We start from the raw sequence: 21080 nt of genomic DNA, 5'->3' as shown, positions 1-21080 counted from the left end.
AAACTACTGTCCTTCATGCCTCCAGTCCCTTTCTCTTCTTCACTTCACCGGGACACCCTGCAACCACTAAGACCGCGGACACTTCCTGGGTCGCTGTGTCCTTGGTGAAGGCTGTTTTGGGAGCTGGGAGGTCGTGGGGACCAGGAAACGTACACAGTCCCCACCCCCTCCTCACTTACTCCATAAACTCAGGGAGTCTGATTAGCTGATTCCAGACCCTCTGAGAATTAAGGCGTCACCTGTATTTCAACAGGAGACCAGGGACCCATCACATGCTGACGGACAGCAGTGACGGCCTCAGCCACAGGTAGAGATCTCCAGCCACCAGCCACACAGCGCAGCACGCGGATTTCTGCTCAGCCCCCATCCGCCCCCTCTCCCCAAGTCGCAGGTGTCTGTCTGCAAACTGCACCCTCGGCGATGTGTAAAGACTGCCACGGCATCCCCGGGGCTGGGCCCCAGGCCTGCTGTGTGAAGGAACGGCCAGGCCTCCCCGTCTGTCTCCAGGCTTGGGTAAGGCAGTTTAAAAAACACAGAGCTCATGCAGCGCAGGCGCCCGTGCCTGTGTGCTCGGCGCTGTGTCTTTTTCGCGAGTGCTGCTGGGAAGCACCCCACGAGGAACGAGGCGGCTCCCCAGCTCGCCCCAGCCCGGAGCCCTGCAAGGAGCCCCCTGCAGACGCAGCTCCTCCACGGCTCCGCCAGCCTGAGCCCCGGTCTCCCCAGTCTGCCCTCGACCCCGCAGTTCGCGGGGGGATCGTGTAGCGCCCCCAAGTTCAACGCCCCAACGGGGTGCCACGTCACGCGGAAGACACCCGCCCCGAGGCACAGCCCCGAAATCCCTGGGGGACCCTGCCCTCCCCCCTCATCCAGCTCCACCGCCCGAATCGACTGCCCACATGCAGCCACGAGGGCCTCCTCCCAGCCTCCGCACCACCCCCATCTCGGTCCCCTCGGGGCCTCAGCACCCGCCGCTGCCCTGGCCTGCAACACGCGTCCCGCAGTCCTAAACGTGAACTGCCTGCCCAGTTGCAAACCCGGACAAAGACCCCAGAGTTCTGCCCTGACCCCTACCAGAATGTTCCCCGGCCCAGACCTGGAGAGCCCAGCAACACACCCCAAACAAAGAGGACAATCCCTCCTTCAGCCTTGTTCACGTCTGCAAAATAACTGCTCAGTTATGACACGTGTTAGTAAGCCTGTGCGCTGACACGAAGACAATCAACGAGGATTCCGTCCCTAAGCGCATCAACGTCGTTTTAAACACGAGAGGCCCTTAAGTCGCACTGCGAGGCCCCTGCCCGCCCTGCCAGCGCTGAAGCGTCGCTCCTCCTGCCACAAACCCGCAGGATTCTAGGTGAAAGCACGTTTGATCTGGTGTTACTTCAGCGTCGGGAGGTGGCAGAGCTGGAATGAAGGCATCCCGCCCCGTCTGACCTGCCCCCTCTCCTGTCACCCGCGTGGACGGCTGGAGCGCCGTGCTGCCCTTCGGGCGCCCCTCACAGGCCAACGAGTGGCACCTGCCTCGCTGACCTCAGCAGATGAGCCCCCCCAGCCGGGTGAAGGGCCAGGCCAGAGGGGCCCTGAGGACGGCCAAGGCCACGGCTCAGCTGGCGTCCGGGGCACAGGCCAAACCAGGATGTAAGGCGGAGGCCCAGCACGTGCGTTCTACACAGACCCAAACCACAGGGCTGCGAACGCACTCCCACATGCACACAATCACATGCATGCACACACACACTCATCCACAGGCATGGGTGTTCTCACACCCACATGTGCACATACTCTCACACACCCACTTTCCTGTGCACATAAGTGTATGTGCACCTGCATATACACACGTGCGCACATGCACATACACATGTGTGCACACGCACACCTGCACACATTCACAGACATGCGTGCTCACACTCGTGCACATGCACATACACACTCACACGTTCGCACTCAGGTGCATACACACTCACACTTGTGCACGTACACACGCTCACACGTGTGCACGTTACACACACGTGTGCACGTACACACACGCAAAGCTGGGTCTGCCTGGGCCTTCCATCCTTCAACTTCATTAGCTCTAAGCCCCGGGGATGTACCTTTCTCTCTCCATCCCTCCTCCCGTGGCACAGGCACACACGTCCAGAGTGTATCCTCCTGAGCGCGGCTGACAGGTATTCAGGGCAGAGATCTTCCCAGGGATTTGATTAACCTTTCACTGGCAACAAGCTCATTAGGAAATAAATTTCCTCGCTAATACTGTGAGCCAAATGTCAGGATTTAAATATCACCCAGGCCAACGTTATACTTCAAATATTAATGCCCAAGGATTTAAGAACATTAGCGGTTCCTCCTGTTTCCCCAATGTAAATGGACTCAAAGGTAATGTAATTAGAACATTGCAGAGCGTGGCTAACTTCTGGGCCACGGGAGCCCTGCCAGCTTCCGTGTTCTCGTTCTTGGGAACACGATCATTAGGCCAACGGCGACCAGCAGCTGCAGTGGCGAGAATGCGTCAGCCGCCTATGATTAATTCATCAGCAAAGAAAGGGCCGACGGAACAGGGTCTTGGACGGTTCCTGGCGATGGCGATGAGGGGCTGGGGGAGAAGAGGGGCCACTCCACCCTTCCCCCGATGCTGCCCCTTAGCTGGCCGCTGCCTCTGCCATCAGGATGCCCGCTTGCCGTCCTGTTCACAGGACTGCGGTGAGGCCCTTCTGCAGTACGGGCAGCGGAGCATCTGGAAGCACCCTGCTGAGTCTTGGGAGACCCTCGAGGCGCTGGCCAGCCCTGAGGGCTCGCAGAAAGGCGGGTGGGAAGGCCACATGCTGGGAACGCCCCAGAGACAGACCTGCCCTCCCCTGGATGGGCATCTCCACACCGTCCCCCGAACAAGTATGTACGTTCAGCCTGGGTCATTCTCTATCACCCTTGCGGCCACGGGCCCCGCGTGAAACAAAGCTCTCATCAGCCCTCAGTCTGCCTCTCTTCTGGGTCGCAGCTCTGCAAGTTCTTAGAATCCAGAGTTACAAAAAAAAGGCCACGTTCCCTCTCCCGGTGCCCGAGGTTTCAGAGCTCACCCCTGGGCCCTGAGGGGTGGGGCAGCCCCCTCCGCACTACATGGGTCTCCATGGTCAGTCCCTGTCAGGGGCGCCCACCCCTTCCCACCCTCCTTGACAGCTTCACCTACTCCTGGCACCTCCACACCCTCACACAGCCACCCCCACCAAGAGGGGGACATCAAGGGTGGCAAAGCATTCCAGAGACGGCACCCAGATCCTCAGAGCGGCCACCCTGTGTCTGAGTGTCCCGGATACCTACCCGATCCTGTCGACCAGGTCCCAGAGCACATTGGGGGTGGGCACCAGCGGGGAGCCGTCGTATAGGACCACGGCCGCCCCCGTGGCGAGAGCAGACACCATCCAGTTCCACATCATCCAGCCGACCTGGAGCAGACAGAAGGGAACACGTGTCAACCCAGTGCCGGGCCAGCTCCCCTCGGCCCCGTCACGCAGCCTCTCACATCCCCAGAAAACCACCCGATGCTGAGCCAAAGTAGCCAAGAACTGCCCGGCCCAAACGCACAACACTCTGCCCCAGCAATTCCCCGTCAACAGTTTACGGTAAGGGACTTCCCTGGTGGCGCAGAGGCTAAGAATCCACCTGCCAGTGCAGGGGACACGGGTTCAATCTCTGGTCTGGGGAGACCCCACGTGCTGCGGAGCAACTGAGCCCGTGTGCCACAACTACTGAGCCCGCGTGCCACAACTACTGAGCCCGTGTGCCACAACTACTGAGCCCGCATGCCACAACTACTGAAGCCCACGCGCCTAGAGCCCCTGCTTCGCAACAAGAGAAGCTACCGTAATGAGAAGCCCACGCGTCGCAGCAAAGAGTAGCCCCCGCTCGCAGCAACTAGAGAAAGCCCGTGCGCAGCAACAAAGACCCAATGAAGCCAAAATAAAAATTAAAATTAAAAGAGTTTATGGCAGGGACCAACGCACACGTGTGCACTAAGACATGTCGGAGAACGTTTCCTGCAGCCTCACTGGTGACAAGGGACCGAAGGCAACAGAGATGCCCGTTGCGTGGTCACGTGGTGCACACGTGCAGGGAACCCTGGGCGCTGCAGCAGGCAACCCGGGTCGGACGTGGGAAACAGCGCCTGGCACCCAGCAAGCACTCAGGAGTCAGCCACTGCACAGCCATCCAAAAGAACGAGGCCTGGCTCGAAGACAGACCGTAAAGGGGCAGGGCCAGCCCGGCAGAGGGTGTGCGGCGCCCCATTCGTATACAGAACCCCCAGCCCCACCCCTGGGCCTGAAAAGGGGCCCGAGGGGCAGGGGAGTGAGCACGGCGGACGTGGCTGCCTCTGGGCCCTGGAAGACGCCAACCTCTCACCAAGTTCCCATGTGCTGCATGGAATGCTTACCACATGTAAGTAGAGCATTTTTTTTTTTTATTAAAAAAATTTTCACAGCCGAAGAGTGTGCTCATAGCCCCACTGACGATGGCACTCCCATCCACGCTGGGAGAATTTGTAGGCGATTCCAGCCTAAAGCAATATAGCGACAGAACAAGGAAGCAGGAATCTCTGTCCAGAGGGCAAAACAACCCAATTCCAGCCCGTAAGCAACGAGGGCAGGAGGACGCCCATCCATGAGCCTGGAGCAGATGCGGCCCAGTGTCCCAGGTCACCCGGTGTCCCCAGGTCAGAATCCCGCCATCGGGGACCAGGCGGCCACGTGAGGTGGCACCCAAGTGGCGGTTAAGAATCCCCAGACAGGTCACAACAGTGTGAGTGACGCGGGTAGAAGCACGATGACCAACCTGTGCTCCCCCTTTGGCACCACGGAAACGGCAAAGGGAACCAGGGGTCACACGAGAACCTCCATTTAGTTGAGTTGCCTTTTTTTTTTTTTTTACGGGTTTTAACATCCTAAGTTGAGTTTCTTCTAATAAGGAATCTTTTCCCAAGGAATTACTGTAATAGGCAGCACTGCACCCCGGCCACCTCACTGTCCAGCTGCTACAGTGAGTCAGCAAGCGACAGCACAGGCCTGGCTGGGGCCGGCTGGGGGCACCCGAGGCTGCCGCTGGCACCCGGCATCCTCCACCGAAAAATGCAACAGCCCCGTCCTTCGTGGGCAGGATGCTTCCCAGAAAAGTGAACTGCTTTCGAGAGAACTGCTCTGGATCCTTGAGTCCTTCCATTGTCCCCTCACCGTGTCCCAGGGAGGCAGCTGAGTTGGAGGTCAGCGCAGCTGTGGCTGCCCCGGGGGTGGGGTTCTGCAATTCAAAACGCTGCTCCATTAACGCCCCAGGGCTGGGCTTCCTGTCTGAAAGGGCCGGAGCCTGACAGAGCCTGGCGGGGACCCAGCACCACTCACTGTTCACGATGGTGGAGGGGGATAGAAGGAAAGCCTGCAGCTGAAAGAAACCCAAATCGTTTGGCCCAGAGCCCTGGATTTACGGCTGGGCACACAGGGCGACCTGCCCCTGGTCGCACGTCAGTGCTCCCTCCTGTGTCTGCAACGGGTCCTGGGGCCCTGGCACCAGGGAAGCAGCAGGGCCTGGGCCTCGACCTCCCAGGTTAGGAAGATGCCTCAGCGTTCTGCTTCCTTGAGAACTCAGACCGGAAATGGGAGCCAAATCACTCTGGAGCCCCTGGACATTTGCGGTCTTGGAAAAAGCTGATTTTGAGTTTTCTCCCCTTGGGACAAACAGCACTCCCTTCGGCTTGCTAACCTTTCACCGTCCAGGGTTCAGCGGCGTCGGGAACAGCTCCAGCACCTTGAGCTCAAGCTCTGGTTCGATGACGCCCGCTCCACACTAACCACGGGAAGGGCTGGAAGCAGGGCCACCTCCGTCCTGGGCGCAGGACCGCGGGCCGCCCGCGGGCGCTGCAGTACAGCGGCGGCTCTCAGCTGCACGCGCAGCCGCCCGCAGGCCCCGCCTGGTCTCACGCCTGGATCCCCAGCCATGGAAGTAACTGCTCGAGCCACCCTGCATGCCCTTCCTCTGGCTGCTGTAAACAACGGCCACAAACCCAGTGGCCTAAGTGTACTGTCTGAGAGTCCTGAAGGTCGGGTGTCCAAACTCAGGTGTCAGCGGGGCTGGGAGTTCCTTCTGGAGGCTCCAGGGGAGGGTCTTTCTTGGCCTTTTCCAGCTTCAAGGGGCTCCCGCGCTCCTTGGCTCATGGACCCACCACGCTCTGACCTCTGCTCTGTCGTCCGCCCCCTCTGGCTCCACCGCTCCTGCGTCCCTCTTGTAAGGACCCTGGTGATCACCCTGGGCCCCGGATAACGCAGGACACTCTCCTGGTCTCCGGAGCCACAGCCGAATCACATCTGCAGAGCCCCTTTGCCGCATCAGGTGACATGCACAGGCTCCAGGAGTGAGGACACGGGAACCTTTGGGGCCGTTATTCTGCCTCTCAGCACGCCACCCCACGGCCTTCCAGTAAATTCCTTTTCCACCTCCACTGGTTAGAGTCCCTTTACTATTGCACATGACTAAGAACCGACCGTCCTCACGGCATCTCTGGTAAGTTCCTGTCCCCCAGGTTGAGCCACAGATTTCGTCACGTGACACTCATCCCCACCTCTACAGGCTCAAGAGACTGAATTAACAGTCTCCTCGGTTTCTCTAGATTTCCCCAGGGCTCCAGGGCTCCCAGCGGCAACCAAGGTCAACACAGGGGGACGGGCCAGGCTGGTGCTCGACCTTGGTGCTGAGATTCAAGTGGGCAGCCGCCAGGAGGGAGAGAAAGAGAGCGAGAGCGAAGGATCCCGCAGGAGGGGCTGCTCGCACGCGGCCCGGGGTCTGGCGCACGCGGCCCGGGGTCTGGCGCACGCGGCCCGGGGTCTGGCGCACGTGGCCCGGGGTCTCGCGCACGCGGCCCGGGGTCTGGCGCACGCGGCCCGGGGTCTGGCGCACGCGGCCCGGGGTCTGGCGCACGCTGCCTGCGGCTCGAGCTGCGCTTCTGGCTCCTGACATGTGCAAAGGTGGAGAGGCAAAAAGAAGAGTAAAGTCCTCCCTACCTGAATGAACCAAAGCCCGTCTTGGGAGGGGCGCGGAGGAGGGGGAGGGCACCCGTCTCAGCACAGCACCCGCACTCACCGTGGTGTAATACAGGATGATGTCACTGCTGGTCATGTTGCCGTGAAGAATGTGCTCCTTCAGGTGCTGGATGAGGGTCCCCTGGGGAGAAGCGGGGGAATTCCGTGTGAACCAGGCTGCTTCCTCCGAGGGCACAGAGGTGCGCGCAGCCCAGACGCTCGGCCCTGGGGCAGGAGAGGTCAAGGAAGAGGCAGAGCTCTGAGCACCCTCACCATGACGAGCAATGCTCCCGTCCCTCTGCCACCTGACCCCTAAGACTCGCTGGGGACACGAGAAGAAACCCTGACCCGACCCTGCCGGCCTGCAGGCTCTGGGTGCCAGGTGATCAGAAGCACAGGGGACCCACCAACCTCAGGCAGAGAAAAGTGAAGATCACGGAGCGGAGAGTCACGAAGATGAAGGTAAAAGGCTGGGTGCAGGGACACCTGCCCCCCCCAGACCAGGGCACTACAGGCCAGCCTTGCTCCCTCGTGGTGGACGGGGAAGACTGGATGCCTGAGCAGGACTGTCCCCGGGGTGCACAGCCGCTGCTGGGTCTGCAGCTCCGAGAGCCTCGGATCAGAGCTCAGGGACTCCTTGGCCAAGGGGTAGCTCAAGACCCTGCTTTCAGCTCACACGCCCAGTCAGACCCCTCTCCCAACCCCGACATGTGATCTATTACTTTTCACTTCAATGTTCACTGGGCAGTATATTCGCTTGGACCGAAACTCGAAAGCATACACCATGACAAGCCCCCGTCCCCTCCTGCAACCAGTAACCGTATATGTTTCCCGCGTACATTTCCAGGCATGTTTCTTGCCTATCTGCATGTATTTATTTATGCTAGTTTTTTATCTGGACGCACTGTCCTGCAGTTTGCTTTTTCCATTTATCATACAGGGAGTTTCCCGCATGGTGTTTCGTACGGCTGTATAGTATTCCACTGCTCAGACCCCACTTGTTCCAAATGACTGTGTCGCCTGTGGCTCACAGGGAGGACAGGAAGCTTCCCAGCCCCAAGCACAATGCAGAGAGCAGAGCAAGGGGACCCTGAACCAGCTGTTTCATCTCTCGGTTTTCCCATCCTTTCAATGGATCTCACACAAGATCCTAAGGCTAGATCAGGGACGCGGCCCCTCCGAAGCCCCTGAAAAGGCCAACCACTGCGCTCAGTCTGGCCACAGACGGGAGCCACCAGCTGACGGCAACGGTGGCCCTGGGTGGTTTAGGGACTATCGGGACCCACATATTAAAACCAGCCTTGATGACCCTCATTGTACCCAAGGGAAATAAAAAACAAGCCAGGGCTTCCCTGGTGGCGCAGTGGTGAGAGTCCGCCTGGTGATGCAGGGGACACGGGTTCGTGCCCCGGTCCGGGAAGATCCCACATGCCGCGGAGCGGCTGGGCCCGAGCCATGGCCGCTGAGCCTGCGCGTCCGGAGCCTGTGCTCCGCAACGGGAGAGGCCACGGCAGTGAGAGGCCCGTGTACCGCAAAAAAAAAAACAAAACAAAACACAAGCCAGTAGGAGGAGATGATCCCTTTCAAAGCTCAACAGAAACAATCCTACCCAGCAAATTCCCTGACTCCAGAGCCAGCGCCCCTATTCCCGAGTCTGTCCCGGACGGCACCCCGTCACCAGGCCCGCAGCAGGGACGCCTGCCCTGGGGACGGACCACACGGGGCTCAGAGAGACAGCGGTAGAAAGGCTGCTGGGAGGGAGAGCCCGTTCTGAGGGCTGCCCGAGGCCACCCTGGGTCTGCATGCGGGAGCCAAGAGCCCGGTGGCTTCACCGTGCGTGCGCTGCAGGGTCAGGGACAGCACACCCGCGCCCACCCAGCACAGTCACAGGCTTCCTCAGAAAGTCCCTCAACACACACTGCTCTCACTCAGAGGAGGCGGGCGACCACGTGGGGACAACAAACATTTCAGGAACCCTTTCGATGAACGCTAAGTGTTCACGTGGCAAATCCACGGAAAGGACTGGGAGCTCCTGGATTATAGGAACCCGTGGCAGATCCCCCTCGATTTCCCTTTTCACTTAGACTGGCCTTTAAAGGGCATCTTCGCCCTACGGTCTGCCTCTATGAGCCCGGCCTATTCATAACCCGCCACGTGCTCACCGGCTCAGCAACCTCACTCTCTTGACAGCACAAAACCCTCCTTTGCTTCTCTCTGTGTGAACCTTAACGAGTCGCGTCAACAGCTCGGCCCTTAATTTCTAAATATTTATGGCAAGTCTGGATGCTTTCCCTGAGCGTCAGGAAATATAAGCCTCAAGCAAGAAGAGTAATTTGAAAGAAGGAAGACGGAAGCTGTTTTCTGGGCTCTTCTGTGGGCTTAGAAAGCACAGAACAGCAAACGGGGATCACAACGTCCCAACCCAGCCCTGACCCTGCTGCCAGCCCCAGGGGCACTGTCGGCGGTCCCACCGCGCTGTTTTCAAGTTTCCGCTCGAGATAACGCTTGAAAACAGGCAAGGTGCTTAGTCACTTCTCTGGAGATGCAAGAGCCCAGCGAAGCCAGAATTAATATAATTTTTCCTGACTTTTCCATATTCTGAATATACCAAGCACAATGATTTTATGAGCAAACTACATTTCATCTAATACATTTTTATGTTCCACTCCCAAAAAAGGGACATTTGCTAGGAAAAGAGCACTGAAAATAAAAGTACAGTCGGGCACGGCAGGTTTTCCTAAAATGTGCTGTTTTCCCACACACACACCCCGCAACGCCCTCGCCTGCCAGGTTTCTAAAAACACTCATCTCTGTGGCCGGATATCGGGCCTCCGACCAGGCACACCAGGGGTCCCCCTCCAGGCAAAACGCGATGCCAGCAGCTATGAACACGCCCGACCCAGTGTGATAAAACAGGCTGGTAAGCAACAAGCACTTGCTCCTACAAAGAGGCCACTCTTCCAGAAATCAAGGCTTTGGCCCCCGATGTCCCCTCCCTCCCACTCCGTGGTTCCTGAGAAGTCACCCACTGTCTGTGAACAGGCTCGTGTGTCTCTGGCGGTTATCATTCCTAACCTGCCATCGGATCTTCCTTGGATGCAAATCCAGGTGATGACAAAGTTGTGTTAACCTCTTTCCACGTTCTCATGAGAACACGGTGTAAAGAGCTGTATGAAGACGTTAGAGTGATTCTACGGCAGGGGTTCAAACAGCTTCTAGATGTCCTAGCAGAGAACAGCTGTGAAAGCTGAATGAGCTGGAATAAAAGAAATTCCGTATTTCATGTTCAAATACCGCCATCTGACCAAGCGATGGCTAGAAGGCTCTTAGACAATGTGAGGTTTCTCCACTCAGATAATCCTCGGGCCTCCTAGAGGGGAGGAGGTTAAAACGAGGCCGATAGGGTGGGCGCTCGTCCACCGCGATGGATGTCCTTACGAAGAGAGGAAAATTAGACCCCAAAGAGACGCCGGGAATGTGCGTGCAGAGAGGAAAGAGCGCGTGAGGACAGAGCGAGAAGGCAGCCCCCTGCGAGCCGACGACAGAGGCTCAGAGGGAACCAACCCTGCCCACACCCCGGTCTTGGACCCCCAGCCTCCAGAGCCGCAAGGAAGTAAATCTTCGTTGTTTAAGACCCGCCTCAGCCCGTGCTATTTTGCTACGGCAGCCCAAGCTGACTCACACAGCACGGTAAGTCCTCCCTCGGTTAACCGCACTTTATAACATAACCCGGCGGCTTTCAAACTTTTTGACCCCAGCCCACGGTCAGACAGAAGTTTGGCAACGCTGCCTGGCACGTGCACCGTCCGTACCCACGCTTACATGACAGCTTTGAGAAAACACACCAACACCTCTTAGGACCCTTGATGAGCTGATATCTTCTCTTCTCACCTAACCTGTTTCCTTCTGTTTAAAACGCCGGCAGATGGCCAAAAAACACATGAAAAGATGTTCACCATCACTAATTAGAGAAATGCAAAGCAAAACTACAATGAGGTATCAGCTCACATGGTCATAATGGCGATCACCACAATCTACAAACAACAAATGCTGGAGAGGGTGTGGAGAAAAGGGAACCCTCTTGCACTGTTGGTGGGAATGTAAACTGATACAGCCACTATGGAGAACAGTATGGATGTCCTTAAAAAACTAAAAATAGAACTACCATATGACCCAGCAATCCCACTCCTGGGCATATATCCAGCGAAAACCATAATTCAAAAAGACACATGCACCCCAATGTTCACTGCAGCACTATTTACAATAGCCCGGGCATGGAAGCAACCTAAGTGTCCATCGACAGAGGAGTGGATAAAGAAGAAATGGTACATGTATACCATGGAATATTACTAGGCCATAAAAAGGAATGAAATTAGGTCATTTGTAGAGACGTGGATGGACCTAGAGACTGTTATACAGAGTGAAGTGAGGCACAAAGAGAAAAACAAACATCGTATATTAACGCACAAATGTGGAATCTAGAAAAATGGTACAGATGATCTTGTTCGCAAAGCAGAAATAGAGACACAGACACAGAGAACAAACGTATGGACACCAAGGGGGAAAAGGGGGCGGGGGGGGGAGGAATTGGGAGATTGGAACTGACACACATACACTATTGATACTATGTATAAAATAGATAACTGATGAGAACCTACTGTAGAGCACAGGGAACTCTACTCAGTGCACTGTGGTGACCTAAATGGGAAGGAAATCCAAAAGAGAGGGGATATATGTATAACTGATTTACTTTGCTGTACAGCAGAAACTAACACAACATCGTAAAGCAATTCTACTCCAAGAAAAATTAATTTAAAAATAAATAAATAAAATAAAATGCGGGCAGGGCCCATCTGTTGGACTCACAATACCCTAAGGGGTCATGACGTATAGCATGACTGTCACCGGCTCGCCCGGCGCAGGCCTTGCCCTGGTGGCGCTGTGGAGTCCCGGGACCCCGTGGCGACGGGGCCACGGTAGCTGGGGCAGCAGCCCCCCACCGCCCGGCTCGAGGCCGGATCTCGGCGCAGCACCCCACCTGGAGAGTGGGGACGGGGTGCCGCCCTAGCCAGCAGGAAGCCCCCAGGCAGGGATGGGGTGCAGACCTACCCCGACCGAGTGCACCATGCACTTGGGCGCTCCGGTCGTGCCCGACGAAAACATGATGAAGAGCGGGTGGCTGAAGGGCAGCTGCTCGAACTCCAGCTGAGGGGCTTGCGCACCTTGCCCAGTGGCCAGGAAGTCCTCCAGGAACACGCTGTGGGCAAAAAGGCGCAGGAGACAAACGGTGAAGGTTCTAGAACGCCTGGCGGGGCGGGGGTGCGGAAATCTGTCGAGTCCTCCCGTTCACCCCCCGCCACGTCTACCTGGGTGACGACCTAGATTCCAGGGACCTGCCTTGTCTGGAAGCTTCCCAAGAGAGAAGGGAGAAGTCGGGGCTCAAGGATTCATGCTAATTGAATAAAAAGTAACTGAGTGAAAATTTCCGGTTGCTTTTTTCTTTTTCTTAATATTGATTTATTTATTTTGGCTGCTCTGGGTCTTAGTCGCGGCAGGCATGCGGGATCTAGTTCCCGACCAGGAATGAAACCCGGGCCCCCTGCATTAGGAGCTTGGAGTCTTAGCCACTGGACCACCAGGGAAGTCCCGAAAATTTCCGGTGGCTTTATTAGCACTGCTGATGGGGCCGAGGCTGTCTCTCCAGAGAATCTAAGCGCTTTAATAAGCACTGTGGAGGAGGACCCCTTGCATTTAACACGTTGGCTGCTTGTACGCAAACTCCGGGAGGGGCTCTGAGGTGATGCTCAAGTCCCTGGAGCCCAGGCGCACCTCCCGTTTGCTACTAACCTTCTGATTAGCAGATGCCTGGTTTCCCCAGGTTCCCCAAAGGCAAGCTAGAGCCCAGGGTGCCTGAGTCCTTCCCTTTCCCCCCAGGAGAAGGGGGGAGGAGGTGCCGGGTTATAAGCTCTTCTGACACCTGAAGGGCACAGCCAGAAAGCGGTGCCAACCTGCGGGGCAATTGTTCTCACTGCTTCCCTGTATCCTGAGGTTTACAACGGCCAGATGCAAGTATCTGTCCAGGAACAAATACAATTCAGCCCAGCTACTGGCTCCAGCCTGAACAGCCTGCCCTGCCCTGCCCCCAGAGCTGCCGTAAAGCGCACTGCACATCACCAAGAACCGCCGAAGGGGCTGTTTTCTGAGCAGAAACAGGGTAGCGGAAGCCACAAAGCCACCTTGGGAGAGAGGCGGTTTCTCTAGTTTGAGATCGGCGGAAACATCGATTCCAAAACCCCGGCCCTGTTCCTCCACTGGTTTAGAAGGGAGAAGAAAGGGGAAAAATCGAAACTACTGCTTTGTCAAACGGAACTTTCTTTCAAGGAAGGGGGAGAAGTCAGTTAAACGCGGCCTGCAGCCAACTGCCAAGGAGAATTACTCTGAAATACAAACGGATGCACCCGAAAGTGAAGAAGTGTGCTGTCTTGCATGGAAAGGCCCCCTTAAAGATGAGGATGTGGGACTTCCCTGGTGGTCTAGTGGGTAAGACTCCGCACTCCCAATGCAGGGGGCCTGCGTTCGATCCCTGGTCGGGGAACTAGATCCCGCATGCATGCCGCAACTGAGAGACCCCAAATGCCTCAACGAAGATCCCACACGCTGCATCTAAGACCCAGCGAGGCCAAAATAAATAAATAAACACATAAAAATAAATCTTTAAACAAAAGAAAAGATGAGGATGTCTCCTGGGGGAGGTGCGGCCATTTGAAATGGGCACCCCAAATAATTCTGAGCGGTAAACAAGCAGACCCTTCCTCTCCAGAGCGGCAGGAAGATTATTCACCGTGGAGCCTTCCAGCCAATGAGAGCCCCAGTCCGCCTCCACCTCCCATCCGAGTCCCATTTACACAAAGGGCCCAATCGAGTCGAATGCTCCACACGGAGAAAAACGTTTTCTCTCCATCGGTGTATAAATCACAGTAAACAGCGATTACTTTTGTTGCTTCTTCTCAAAAGGAAAAACCCAAAGGGCAGTCCCCCCACAGACGCGCAGGGGCGCTTTCGGCTTATCTGCGGCGCCCAGGAGTCAAAGGCTGGAGAGCGCTGGGGGCCTGCTTCCCCGGGAGGGGGGCACCGGGGCTGCGGAGCTCTGCGCACTGCCTGAAGCTAAACCAGGTGGTTAACGTCACCTCTGGATGCCCTCACTTTCTATCAGTCACCAACGAACACATTCAGAAAAATAAAAGCCGGGCCACCGCGGGGCCAGCAAACCGTCCTGTTTTCCTCCTGGCCTTTGTGCGTACGGCCCCATCAATAAAACCAGGGGAGCTATGTTCACGGCAGGGGTGTAATTTATCAAGGTCGGCAGGGTTCCCACAGTCTAGGGGACAGGCCACGCCCCCGGACCTGCCTGTAAGGACCGGCACATCCTGACCCGGATGCTCCAGAGGACACAGCCCACTCTGGCCTGCAGCTGTCACCTGCCCATAATGACAGACGACGTTCCTGAGAGCTAACTTCATGCACACTGCTGAGCCTGCGAGGAAGGTACTGTTGTCCCCGTTCTACAGATGGGGAAAACAAGGCACAGAGAGGTTGATCACTGGCCCAGAGCCACACAGCTGAGATCTGACCCCGGGCAGTGTGGCTCGAGACCATGGCCTTAGAGGAACAGCCACTTTGCCGCAGCTCCCTTCAGCCTCTGGAGCCCTGGTACTGCAGCTGTCCCCAGACCCTGCTCACCTCTCAAGGTCCCTCGGCTGTCACCTCCCCCAGGCCCCACAGAGAAGCAACCACGCCCTTCTCTCACCTCCTGGGCACTTCCTGTCCCCAACTCAGTGAGCATGGCTGTGTCTACTGGGCCGAGCGGTCACAGCTCCCCCTTCCTGCGGGCGTGTCTTGTCCCCCCAGCTCGACTGTAAACGCGGGGGACAGCACATGAGCTTTAGCCCCCTCCGTGCCCCCCGGAGGGCGCCTGCACAGCGCCGCTCAGCCACGCGTCCACCCCGTCTGCCTGAGTAGCAAGGCCTCCTCGCCGCCTCCTTCCCCGCCACGGCACACCCAGGATCCCCACCTGCGGCTCTGCCGCCGCTTCTCGTGGGGCCTGGGGCCACTCAGAGACTCCTGCCTGCAGCCCAGACGCGAGGCTAAGTGGACAGGTTTACCTGCGCAGGTAAACACGCCCGACCTCAGAGCTCGCCCCTCTGTGATGGCTTACGGAGAGATGAAAGGTGTGTAACAAGAACTTTGGGAAGAATCTCAACTTGGACCAAACCATGATCCACTTGCTTAACTTCTGTTCAGAATGCAGGTGCTCACCATTCTGTTCCACGTCAAGGCCTGTGGCCTATCGGCTTATAAACGTCAGAAAAGCAAAGGAAGATGCCGTGAGCAATGGCAACAAAAAATAGGTTGTAAAATGAAAGAAAAACCCCACATATTACGTACGTGTATACCTTTGTGTGGCTGCGTGTGTATACACACATGCATACAAATACACATACGTATGAACCACGTACACAGAGGTGTACGCGTGTGTGTGCACATACGCACATCCACACACATGCGCACCTGTGGATACACATGAGTCACTGTTCAGAACTGCTGTGGCCAACCCGGGGAGCCAGCCTGGCCCCATCCAAGCCCACCACTTCCAAGGGACACGAGACAGGAAGAGTTAGGATGCCTGGGACAGTCTCTGTTCTGCCACTAAGTTACCACGTGGCCCCAAGGGATTCCCCATCTACAGAATGACGATTTTTAACCAAGACATCTTGCACCTCTGAAACACTCCAACCCCAAGTGCAAAGATCCACAGAACCTGCAGCCCGGCTGGGACCCTGAGTGGGTTTCACATGCAACCAGTGATCAGCATGCGGCTGGCTTACCTATTTGGAATCTTGGAAATGTCTATCTTCTCTCTGGAGGAAACGTAAGGAATCACCACCACTTTTTTCAGGTCTGCTAGTCCTGAAAGCGGCGGGGAGGAGAAAACACAAGCTTACAGGACACAACATACCTAGCCGCTAATCTTTTTCTTTTTTGCTGAAACGTAACACAACCTAGGACTGAGACTACTCCGTTTTTGCAGGGCTCTTGGGACCCCTGGGGGGGCTCTCACCCCTGCCCCCTGCCCCCCACACCAGCCCACGCACCTCTAACGACCTGCTGCAGCTTGTCCACGTGGTCGTGCTCCTTGCCATTGTACACGACGGCCTCCACGGAGAAGATGAGCTTTGGCTGAATCTGAGAAAACCGGTCCAGAACGCCCTAGAGTGGAAGGAAAGAGTCGTCATTGTTCATCCAAAAGGCAAAATCCTCCAGCAGCCAAGGGCACAGCTGCATCTCCAGGGATGCATGTGAGCAAGCACTGTGCCTCGTGACCCGGACCAGGGCTTCCGGCCAGGAGGGCTCAGCCCTGGGAGCTGGCAGGTGGTACCAGCAGCCGGGGGCCCTCAAGTCACCAGGCTGATGCGCTAACCGTCATTCACTGCTCAACAATCACTCCAAAGGATCGCGCACACGGCTACCTGCCTCTGGCTCTACACCAGGGTCCCAGCAAAACGAGGACCGCTTCCCAGAACTCAGGGCAGATCGAAGCATCTTAGTAGAACGGCGTTTGGCCCTGTCACTTTCTGACCGAATAGAGGGCTCTCCTGAGGCCCAGGCCATCACGCCCTCAAAGATCTCCCGCAAGCAACCGTGCTGAAGGCCGTGGTCAGGGCGGAGCCAGGCTGCCATCTAGTGCGTGTGCGCTTCCAACGAGAGCCGCCACCCTGGAAAACCCGAACCAGCCTCGAACCAGGGAAGGAACGCCAGGGATGCCGCTCCAGAGCCAGCACTGGCTGCATCCTCTGCACAACAGGACCTGGGACCAGAGTCACCCACAGTGGCCTGCGGTGGTGACATTGTGCACAAGACAGACCCACGAGGATGTGCGCAGGGTCAAGGCCAGCTGCTGATGCTACAGGCAAGCAGGAGGCGGCTGGGCCCCAGCCCGTCCCCTAAGCCTTCCGCCCTGCACCAGCTGGCTCAGACCCACCACCCGAGGCCAACCCAGGAGCTCTGCTCTCTGTAAAGCACTCAGGCAGGGGCTTCGTTCGGGCCCTAGAAGGCCACGCCCACGCTGCCATGCTGCACAATGCTCCTCCAACATCACAACTGCTTCCAAGTTCCAATTCACTCAAAAACACCCACTCCCTCCTCATTAGGAGCAGCTGACGTTCACCGAGCTTGGGGGGTAGGTCTGAGCGCTGTCCCAACCCCAGATGGGTGTCAATGGTGTTGCCCTCACAAGCCCTCCTACAGTGTGTCCCCGAGGACACAGAGACAGGAAGCGGCAGAGGCGGATTCAAACCCAGGCAAGAGCCTGCCTGCTGGTAACCTCCACGCCACATGCCTTCTCCAGCCCCGAGGCTCCTTCACCGCCTCCCGGCAGCGCAGCTCAAGGCCCGCTGAGGGATCCAAGGACAACAGCGCCCAGGGACCGGGTCCCAACCCTCCAGGACCCGCCCTCCCCCGAGGATGGCCTGGTCCCAAGCAGCTCACACGGCCTCACAGAGGGCCTTGGGGACCAAGAGGCCCCCTGGAGCTCCAGGCTCAGGTCAGTCCTGCCTGCCCTGGGTGGTCAGGGGTGGAGGCGATCTGGGAGAGGCCCAGCAAAGCCCCAGGAGGCACAACCACGGCCACCAGCAGTGAGGTCTGGGGTGACCACCCCCTCCCAGAACTCAGCAGGGCCCAGTCCTCAACCCATGGGGCCAGGGCCGGCCTCAGCCAATCGCCTCACTGCTCCAGGCCTCTGTGTTGCAGAAGCACGTCTGTCCCTCCTCCGCACGGTGTGGGAGGAAATGAGAAATACCTTGAGAGACCTCCCTGGTGGTCCAGCAGTTAAGACTTCGCGTTCCCAATGCAGGGGGCCCAGGTTTGATCACTGGTCAGGGAACTAGATCCCACCTGCCGCAACTAAAAAGATCCCGCGTGCCGCAACGAAGATCCCGCGTGCCGCAGCGAAGATCCCGCGTGCCGCAACGAAGATCCCGCATGCCACAACTAAGACCCGGTGCAGCCAAATAAATAAATAAATATTTTCAAAAAGCAAAGAAATACCTTGAAAACCTCTTCCAGAAGAGCAAGCCTCAAGGCAGAGGTTGAGTATCAAGCTCACACCCAAAATGCCCAGCCTGTGGACAAGGCACATGGACCGCAGAGCACGGAGCCGGAACAGCGCCGTCCCTGCACCTGTATCCTAAGTGTATCAATCCTCCCGCGTCAATCACAGGCCCACGCAGTCTACGCTCGTATCATGAGACTCTCTCTTCCTGATGCCCCTGCTTTGCACGTGAGGATAAATAACTCACCCAGGGATGCACGGCCAGCAAAGCCAGGCCAGCCCTTAGACCCTGGGCTGCACTGACCAGCGCCCAGCACAGGGGCCACGCCCAGAGCAGAGGAAGAACGGTCAGGGACGTGATGCCCGGCATGTCCTCTAACAGGCCCGGCCTCGTGGCTCCTGAGGGTCCCTCATCCCCGAGGTTCTGCAACCAGGAAAGGTCCCTGATCAGGAAGTGGGGGTCCCAGTAAGTCCTGCTCTGCTGCTTCCTCCTTCCCCATGTGGGGCTCAGTGCGTGCTTCCTGCCTTGCCTGGGCCATGCCACAGCTGGCGCACCCTGGGCCCTGGTGCCCCTGGGGCTTACGGGGATAAAGAGGCCCGCCGCCCTCCCGCACAGAGCACAAAGCTCAGCCCCAAAGGAAGGGGTCAGAAACGGCGATTATGGAGCAAACTCTCCGTAAGCAAACCTTCCACGAGCAAACCTGCAGACGACGGACATCAGAAAACCTCACGTGGTCGTGAAGTCACAGGAGCCGGGGCCGGGCGTCTCCTGCTGGATACTCGCAACACCGCCTGTCGCACGTAACACACGCTAACGCACAACGCACACGGCTGGGTGTGGGGAACATTGGAAAGGAAGCCAGGATCGTTCACTTTTACACTTAGAGAGATCCCACTACTTCTGGCTCCTTCTCTCCTGCTGATTGCGAGTCACCAGCCGGGGAGACGGGAGGCCATCGTGACACCGTTTCCTCCCAGCCTGGCTGGTCCTGCCCCGCAGCTGCCCACACCCCGACCCAAGATGTCATGGGGAAATCACATGGAATGTTCCCCTGCGGGGGCCGCACACCCAGGGCACTTGAGGGGACCCCGACTCACGTTCACGCCGAAGTCTGGGGACGTGGAGCTCCAGATGGCGCCAATGCTCGTGGCCGCCAGCATGGCCTCCACGGCGTGCGCACTGTTGGGTAAATAACCTGTGGGTGGGACACAGGGAGAAAGCTTGGCTCAGGGTGTGAGGATGCCGGGACTTCCAGAAGCACCTCCCGGAGTCACGGTGGGAGTGGGGAGAAGGGCTGGCTGTGAGCGGCTCACAGAGCAGGGCGAGGCCCAACCCAACCACCTTGACATCTGCTCAGATGACCCGATCACTGCCGCCAGCCTGACCGCTTCCTGTCATCACCCCCTCCGACGCATTCTGATCAGGGATCCCTACACGATCCTGGCCTCTCCTCGCTCCGTTCCACCTCCCACTGTGGGCTCGGTCACAACAGCCTCCCTTCAGTTCTAAGCTCCCCCTGCCTCAGGGCCTTTGCACAAGCTGCCTGCGTTGCCTGGACACTTCCACCCACACCAGCCCCCCCTACTCATCCTTCAGCTCCAAAGGCAAATGGAACTCCCTCAGGGAAGCCTTCTCCAAGGCCACCCCAAGAACTCAGGTCCCCATGCCAGTCACCCAAAAAGCACACCGTATTTCTCCCTCACCAGATCTAGCATAATAATCACCTAAGTATAATCATAACTGGCAAGTTCATATCTGGTTCTCTCGTGAGGGCAGGGACGTTGCCTGTCTCGCTCCCTGCTTTACCAAATGCCTTTTGGTATGCCCTGCAGATCAAGGTCCGCAGATATTGGTCTACTGGCCGGCTGGTGGGAGGATGCTTGGATGGAGGGAGGGAAGGAGAGGCTGCAGGGGAATGAAGACTGAGCAGACCAGTCAAGACATATACAGTCCTGCAAGGGACTCAGCCTTCCATCTAGTAGGAAGCTGAGTTTTGTTTGGTTTGGTCTTTTGGCCGCACCACTTGGCCTGCGACCAGGGATCGAACCCAGGCCCCCTGCAGTGGAAGCATGGAGCCTTCCCCACTGGACCCCCAGGGAAGTCCTCTGGGCTTTTATGATAATAGAGGCAGAGACTCTTTATGGACGAAAAGACTGCGATCAGACCGTCCTAAATGCTCAGAGGGAAAAGGATTCGTGCACAAGGCACCAGGGAGCAGGTCCAGGGCCTGCCCTGAGCACGGCTCCCTCCCTGGGCGACACGAAAGCCCTCTGGGCTCCAGCACCCCGTGGTGCCCTGAACAGCTCTCCCGCTGCCCCTCCTCCCATGGCTCTGGACGGCCTACTTGACCACAGCGGTGGGGACTTCGTTTCTTTGGGTTCACGGCATCTTCCCTGCAGGGTGTCCCGTGGGGCAGGGGTCGTGCATTGCTCCCACGGCCCCCGGGCCCCGCCCAGCCCTGGCACACAGCAGGCCCGCGGACGGATGTCGGCTGCCGAGAAGAGACTTGGCTGTGAGCGTACTGAGGTGTCTCCACGGTGCCATCGCCCCAGGCAGGGCGGGACTCACCACCCAGGGAGGCTGGGTGACCTGCTGGCTGTGGGGACTGACACGCAGCCAGGAGACGCCCGCTTCACAGACAAGGAACAGCGCCGTGAGCAGTGAGCAGCTGTAACCGCATCTCTGAAGGCCTCCGAGCATCTCCCCATTCAATCCCCCTCTGCACTCTTCCCTAGCGCTCTCTTCTGGGAAACACAGTCCCCTGTCCTAGTAACTGTGATCAGGTCAAATTAGAATCCAAGATGTGGCACTCAGGAAGGGGGTGTCACCAAGCACAAGCCTGATTCTGAGGAGTGAAGGGCAACGGAGCAGGCGTCCCCCACGTAAGCACAGCCAAGCGGCAGCCCCAGGATGTCCT

At 57.7% G+C, this 21080-nt stretch overlaps 1 protein-coding gene across 13 annotated transcripts in view; it reads right to left on the bottom strand.

The window, feature by feature from the left end:
* Positions 1–21080, bottom strand: part of AACS (acetoacetyl-CoA synthetase) — a 44478-nt gene that overhangs the window by 13205 nt on the left and 10193 nt on the right. For 10 of the 13 annotated variants that reach the window (XR_003436774.1, XR_003436775.1, XR_003436772.1 and 7 more), the window contains exons 5-11: positions 19261–19358; positions 16208–16322; positions 15941–16022; positions 12165–12312; positions 7117–7197; positions 5220–5424; positions 3316–3440 (exon numbers count right to left, since the gene is read on the bottom strand). Coding sequence is in view for 9 of the 13 variants with exons in the window: in XM_027125118.1 (XP_026980919.1) it covers positions 3316–3440; positions 5220–5424; positions 7117–7197; positions 12165–12312; positions 15941–16022; positions 16208–16322; positions 19261–19358 (854 nt within the window). In the remaining 4 variants the exon portion in view is untranslated. The remainder of the gene's footprint in view (positions 1–3315; positions 3441–5219; positions 5425–7116; positions 7198–12164; positions 12313–15940; positions 16023–16207; positions 16323–19260; positions 19359–21080) is intronic. The other 3 variants (XM_027125119.1, XM_027125117.1, XM_027125113.1) reach the window with 1 other exon arrangement.

The sequence above is a fragment of the Aethalodelphis obliquidens genome, unplaced genomic scaffold (genome assembly GCF_003676395.1).
Source record: "Aethalodelphis obliquidens isolate GAN/ISIS:26980383/991018 unplaced genomic scaffold, ASM367639v1 scaffold28, whole genome shotgun sequence".
In the NCBI taxonomy this organism is placed as follows: Eukaryota; Metazoa; Chordata; class Mammalia; order Artiodactyla; family Delphinidae; genus Aethalodelphis; species Aethalodelphis obliquidens.
This window is presented reverse-complemented; position numbering and strand designations above follow the sequence as displayed.